Source organism: Populus trichocarpa, chromosome 6 (genome assembly GCF_000002775.5).
Source record: "Populus trichocarpa isolate Nisqually-1 chromosome 6, P.trichocarpa_v4.1, whole genome shotgun sequence".
NCBI classification, from domain to species: Eukaryota; Viridiplantae; Streptophyta; class Magnoliopsida; order Malpighiales; family Salicaceae; genus Populus; species Populus trichocarpa.
In genome coordinates this window covers 3,677,495-3,684,330 of record NC_037290.2, presented here as the reverse complement: position 1 = coordinate 3,684,330, position 6,836 = coordinate 3,677,495, and the positions used below count along the sequence as shown (strand labels likewise).

General features: G+C 33.5%; 1 protein-coding gene across 1 annotated transcript; it reads left to right on the top strand.

Moving 5' to 3' along the window:
• The first annotated feature begins 1,622 nt into the window (after positions 1-1,622).
• On the top strand, positions 1,623-5,842 carry LOC7473631 (calcium-dependent protein kinase 32). Its single transcript, XM_002308922.3, has 8 exons — positions 1,623-2,711; positions 3,483-3,606; positions 3,728-3,871; positions 4,017-4,169; positions 4,314-4,429; positions 4,605-4,772; positions 4,901-5,131; positions 5,421-5,842. The coding sequence occupies exons 1-8, from the start codon at positions 2,217-2,219 to the stop codon at positions 5,574-5,576; spliced, it is 1,587 nt and encodes a 528-aa protein (XP_002308958.1). The 5' UTR covers positions 1,623-2,216; the 3' UTR covers positions 5,577-5,842.
• The last annotated feature ends 994 nt before the right edge of the window (positions 5,843-6,836 follow it).

Here is a 6,836-nt window from a genome sequence, read left to right as displayed (position 1 = left end):
ATAAATTTATAATTTTTTTATATATTTATTGTTGTGAAGAGTTATATCCTATAATAAACATTACACGGTAGAAGCAAAAATAATCTTTTATATAGGGCGAAGAGAGAGAACATTTTATCAAAGGAAAATTGAAGCTAATTAATTCCCTGAGGAGTAATTTCGTGGAGGAGAATGCGGGGGTTATTTTTGGAAATATGATATACAGAAGAAATTCGTGTCCTTTTGGCTGGCTTCTAGAAGACCATGTCATAATTAAAAGGAGAGGACCGTAACAAGCAAGTCTGCCAACTTAAAGCACCCACTTGTCGGTAAAGTCGTTGACAAAAGCCAAAATACTCTATAGTTTTACGTTATGGTCCCCAGATTTGTCTTTATTTTACATTTTTAATGTAGTAGTATCTATAAATGATAGATACATTTTAATGTGCTGATGTCAAAAATAATTTTTTTAAAATATTATTTTGATATATTTTTAAACCAAAAATACTTTAAATATTAACTATAACCACAATATCAAATAATTTATTTATCTAAATTGATTAGTCTTGCTCGAAAGCTCATGTGATTCATGAAGAATAAGGCGACTATAATGAGTGAAATGATGTCAACAATGTTGATGATGGCATTGTGCATAAAGTGAGATGTATAATACTTAACCTAATTATAACTCAAAAATTATAGCTGTCTTGTTGTCAAAATACAATACATTGCTATTTCTTTGCATGTATAAAAAAATAAAAATCTATGCTACCACAATGCATATGAAGAAAAAAATACAGTAAATAATACAACATTATACTCACAGTAGAATTGCAAAATTAGGAGTGAAATTGTCGAAATTTTTTCACTTCTTTTTTCATTTAAGGCAATAATTGATTGATTGGATATTGTTTTTTTTTCTAGAATTATTTTTTGGGTTAATTTTTAAGAGTATTTTTTAAAAAATTGTTGTATTTTTAGATTCAACTACATGTAAAGTTATTTTTTTAATATAAAAAAATATTTAAATGTTGCTAGTGTATCTTCTAGAAAAAACAATAATAATCGTGATGATATCGTACACTTCTTTTTTTTTTTAATTGAGATCCAATGATAGTCTTTTATATTTTAAACTCATGAATTGAAAAAAAAAAAGAATGAAGTTTTAGAATAATATTAATTTTAGAAAACTAAAAGTACTAAAGATATATCAATTAAAAATGACTAAAATGTATAAGTTTTTGTAAAACGAAATTAAAATTAAAAAAATTCTTTCTAATTCCTCATCCCATATTTTCGTTCATATTTTTTTCATTTCAAGATCACGAATTAAGCACGCGGCACAGTGCAGTGAATCCGCGTCCGATTCATTCCATATAAGGTGATTTGGCAACCCAAATGGGCAAATATAAAACCATGCTGAAAGAATGATTATTGTTTTTTTTAAAAAAAACACTAACCTTTATCAGCTTAATTAATTCTGATTACACCATCAAACAAAAAAAACCTACAAATCTGAACTTTGTTGTGGATATTTCGGGAAAACATCAGACTACCTTCCCCTTTATTTCGGAAACTTGTAATAATAACCCATTTAGAGCTGCTATTCAACTTGTTTTTTTTATGAAAATTTATTTATTTTTATTTTAAATTAATTTTTCCCTAAATTTTGTTACAAAAGAAGAGGGAAGAAATGGGAAGGGATGTGTTGTCAAATGGGAAAGAGGTTTGACGTCTTTTTTCTTTTCTTTCTTTGAACCAAATCCATCCCATGTTGTTGTTTTGTTGAATGAGTTCTTGATTGTATAAAACAATACAACAGTGGTAGTTGCCTTGTAAATTCCTCTTATCAACCCCATTACCTTCCCTTTCCTTCCCATAAATCCCACCTTCCTTTCTCCTTTCATTTCTTGTCTTGAATTCCTTGTAAATTTTCTCTCTTGATCTATATTTCTTGGAAAGGCAACAACTTATTTGCAATTCAAAATTTCCTTTCTTGAATCAAGCATCACCCTTTATTTGTTGGATCAAATTCTGTTGAGAATTGGGTTTTCTACTTTGAGATTTCATCATTTGTAGCTTAAGTTTGGATCTTTCAAGCTAATTTCCAATACCCTCTTTTGTTTTGGTCTAAAAATCAGATTTTGATAGATCTAATAATCAAATTCCATTTTTTTTCTTGACAAGTGCCCTTCAAAAGGCCAGAAAATTTCTCTTTATTATTTTGTTTTTCATTCATGGGTAATTGTTGTGTAACACCATCAGGAAACCCTGAGAAAACGAAGCACAAGAAGAAACATAACCGATATGCCTTAGATTATGGGCTCCATGATGGAGGCCACAAGCTGATTGTGTTAAAAGACCCCACAGGAAAAGAACTTGAGCAAAGATATGAACTTGGTACAGAACTAGGCAGGGGTGAATTTGGAATCACATATTTGTGTACCGATAAGGATACTGGTGAGAATTTTGCTTGCAAATGTATCTCTAAAAAGAAGTTAAAGACAGATATTGATATAGAGGATGTAAGGAGAGAAGTGGAGATCATGAAACGTATGCCTCAGCATCCTAATCTTGTCACCTTAAAGGATACTTATGAGGATGATAATGCAGTTCATTTGGTGATGGAGTTATGCGAAGGAGGAGAGTTGTTTGACCGGATTGTGGCTAGAGGACATTACACCGAGAGGGCTGCTGCAGGTGTTACAAAGACCATTGTGGAGGTTGTTCAGGTAAAGAGATACTCTTGTGGTTATTATTTATTTATCTTTTTTTTGAAGTTTTCATGATTGAATCTTTGTGAGTAGATGTTGCTTTTTTTGTGTTTTAATTTTAAATGCTTGTACATAAATTTAGCTTTTGGATCTTGAATTCATGGTTGGTGGCTAGCGCTATTTGTGTGCCGAGGAAATATGGTTTTTTTATTTGGTGTCTAGGACCATAAGCACTTAATAAAAATGCAATCTCTTGCAAGTGATTAGTGAATATTATCCGGCAGAAAATAGGAGATAGTTTGTCTTGATGAGTAGATGTGGCAGATATTGATTCTGGCAATCTGAAAATCTTATAGTTTTTACTGTGGATTCTCTTTATGTTGATTTCCTCCTTTTGCCCTGGCTTCTTGTGCTTACTGCTTGCTTTGAATAACCTCTATTGTTCATTAAATCTTGATTCCTCTCTTGGTATACTTGTGAGTAACTGTGCCGTTACTATAGAAATGTTTGGTTCCTACCTCTTGGTTTTATCGGTTTCCTTTATTCTTCATTTGATTTCTCACTGCTGTTTTTAAACTCTTTTGCTGACAATGGGATTTGCTTCACAGTGATAACCTTTTGGTAATAACTTCTATGCTGTCCAAAATCAGTTAAAGGGCCAAATAGGGTTCCCTTCCTTTCTAACTTACAGCATATGTTCTCAATTGACATTACTGCTTCCAAATTGCACGCGTTATATTCAGTTAGCAGAGTCCTAATGCTTTTGGGATATGTTTTGTCATGATCCAGATATGCCACGAGCATGGGGTGATGCATCGGGATCTAAAACCTGAGAACTTTTTGTTTGGAAACAAGAAGGAGAATGCCCCTTTGAAGGCAATTGATTTTGGATTGTCAGTGTTTTTCAAACCTGGTAATGTCTACCCATCACCTATTGCATATTTTTTTTATGAACAAACCTATTCCATTTTATAGCTCTACTTTTTAGCTTTCATCCTTTTTTGTACATTGGCTGAAGGTTTTACTTTCTGCAGGTGAAAGATTTACGGAGATAGTTGGAAGTCCATACTACATGGCTCCTGAAGTGCTCAAGAGGAATTATGGCCAAGAAGTAGATGTCTGGAGTGCTGGTGTAATACTTTACATCTTACTTTGTGGTGTTCCACCCTTCTGGGCAGGTTGGTATTTTGTTTTGGTTAAAGAAATTTCAACTGTATGCATAGCTATTGTTTTCATTAGGTGCTCAGGAACAATTCTTAGTTATACATGCATTATACACTGGTGTTGGTATTTTTCACTAATAAAACTCTACCTCCACTGCAGAAACTGAACAGGGAGTTGCACAAGCAATTATTAGGTCAGTTGTTGACTTTAAGAGGGATCCTTGGCCCAAAGTTTCTGATAATGCCAAAGACCTAGTGAGAAAGATGCTTGATCCTGACCCGAAGTGCCGGCTTACAGCACAACAAGTGCTAGGTAATGTTCATTTCTAATGAAATGGTTTTCTCGTGCTTTTGGATCTTTTATTGTTTGGATAATACGATGATATTGCTTGGAAAATCCCAAAACTGAAATTCATGGAAACACAGGTGTTCTAAGTTGTTTATTCTTGAAATGCAGATCACCCTTGGTTGCAAAATGCAAAGAAGGCTCCTAATGTTTCTTTAGGTGAAACAGTACGATCAAAGCTCAAGCAATTCTCTATTATGAACAAACTCAAGAAAAGAGCTATGAGGGTAATGTCTTTAGAATTTGCTGGATAGAATATGTAAACTAATGATTTTTATCTTTCCAGTTCAAGAAAACTTGGTTTTTGCTTTACTGATATTGTTTGGATGTGGTGTTGATTCTAGTTTGAGACCTGTCTTCCTTACATTTTATCTTCCATTGCTTATATTGTCAAATTAACAGGTAATAGCTGAGCATTTGTCAGTGGAGGAAGCTGCTGGCATAAAGGAGGGATTCCAACTGATGGATACTGGCAACAAAGGCAAGATTAACATTGATGAGCTAAGAGTTGGATTACAAAAACTTGGCCAACAGGTCCTTGAGAGTGACCTTCAAATTTTAATGGAAGTGGTAAGTCATGAAATTTAGATTTTTTTACTGTTTTTTTTATTATACATTGATCTTGGATGGAAAAAAAAAAAAAAAACCCTCTATAACCGCTATTTTCTGCCATAAACTTGACAAGTTTCCTTTAACAGGGTGACACAGATCGAGATGGTTATCTGGACTATGGAGAGTTTGTGGCTATTACTGTTCACCTGAAAAAGATGGGGAACGATGAACACCTTCGCCAAGCCTTTAAATTCTTCGATCAAAACCAAAGTGGGTACATAGAAATTGATGAGCTAAGAGGTGCCTTGGCTGATGAAGTTGATGGAAGTAATGAAGAAGTTATTAATGCTATTATTAACGATGTGGACACAGACAAGGTCAGTCCTATTTTCTTGTCAGTTGGTTTGTTTCTGGATCTAAAAATGGCATGCATATTTTTTTTTTTGATGGAAATTGACACCTCTGCACACACACATGCATATTTTCCTTGTTTTATATACCCCTTATATAATGGCTGTAAGCATAGATACAAAGTGCTTTTTTTCTGAAACTTTCTAATCCCACCTGGAAATGTCTGTGTCTTGATAGTGTTTTCAAAACGTGCTCATTTCCATTAACTTTGACATGCATGGAATCAAACCTGAGCCCCTTTATCTGAACTTGCAGGATGGGAAAATAAGTTACGAGGAGTTTACCACAATGATGAAGGCTGGAACAGATTGGAGGAAAGCATCAAGACAGTATTCGCGCGAGCGGTTCAACAGTCTGAGCCTGAAACTAATGAGGGACGGGTCATTAAAATTGGCCAATGAGGGTAGATAACTCAACAAGAGTTGACTATAGAGAAGGTGCTTTCCCCCCCATATGTTATAGTATTACAATTGGTTTCTTTTTAAAATCTTTACAGTTAACAGGGACCATTGCCCTAATTGAAGAAGTGATTTTTCCATTTGTTTGCTGTGAGAGTGATAGGAGAATTGAGTGGTGAAGGGCTGCTGGGGCTGTATTGTAAATAGGGTTTAGATTGTTAATACCATTATCAATGCATCGCCTACCTTTTGTTAGGTGTAACTTGATCGAACCTTTCATTCGGGTGTTACAGAGCACATCCAGGGCAATTTTCTCTACTCTATTCCAAAATAACATCTAGGCCTACCAATAAAACTAAACATCAATGTGTTAACAAATTAATCAGAAATCAATCACTTAAAATCAAATCAGACACCATAAACCTCACAAATTATTGAGGGTTTATATGGTATTAGAACAATTTGATGGGCCACGGAATCATAAAAAATTACCATAATACTTGATCCATAAGGACATGATAATAAAATTTAATCATTTTTTTATATTCAAAGTTTTAGTTAATAAACAATGGATTATCTAACCATATTAAAGAAGCTAAGTTAATTTAAATACAAAATTTAAAAAATAACTAAGTAGTGGTACGTTGCTTGTGAAGCCCTACATTTCTTGAACCTTCTAGCCTTGAAATATAGTTTTGTTAGTGAAACTAAATTAAGGCTTGTGGCCCAAACCAAACTAAATTCAGGATTTGCTTCGTTGAAGGGAAAAAAAAAGTTTTCTGCATGTAAAAATTGGCTCATTTTCAATATTTTTGTTAACAAGTCGAGATACATTAATTGCTAAATTGTTAGTGTCAAGAGAAGGAGGATCGAGCTTAATATCTGTATCCTACGGTAAGCAAAACAATCAATTAAATTGAGAAAATTGAAAAAAATAAATCGAATCATGAAAAAAAACTGACCGGTTTGATTTTGGTTTTATAAGCCTGAAACAGAAAAAAACCGAACCGAACCGAAACCGAAAAAAACCGAGCCAAACCGGAAAAAACCGAGTCAAACCGGTTTGAACTAGTTTTTGTCTAACAAAACAGAACCGAACTGAAACCGGCCGGTTTGAACCGGTTTCGGTTTAAAAAAAACAAAAAATTTGGTTTGGTTACTTTTTTTTTAATAAAAACCGAATTGAACTGAAAATGATTACCCTCTATATACTCTCATGTATAATCAGATGAAAAAATAGGATTGGATCACCAAATATTCATCAAAATTAGGA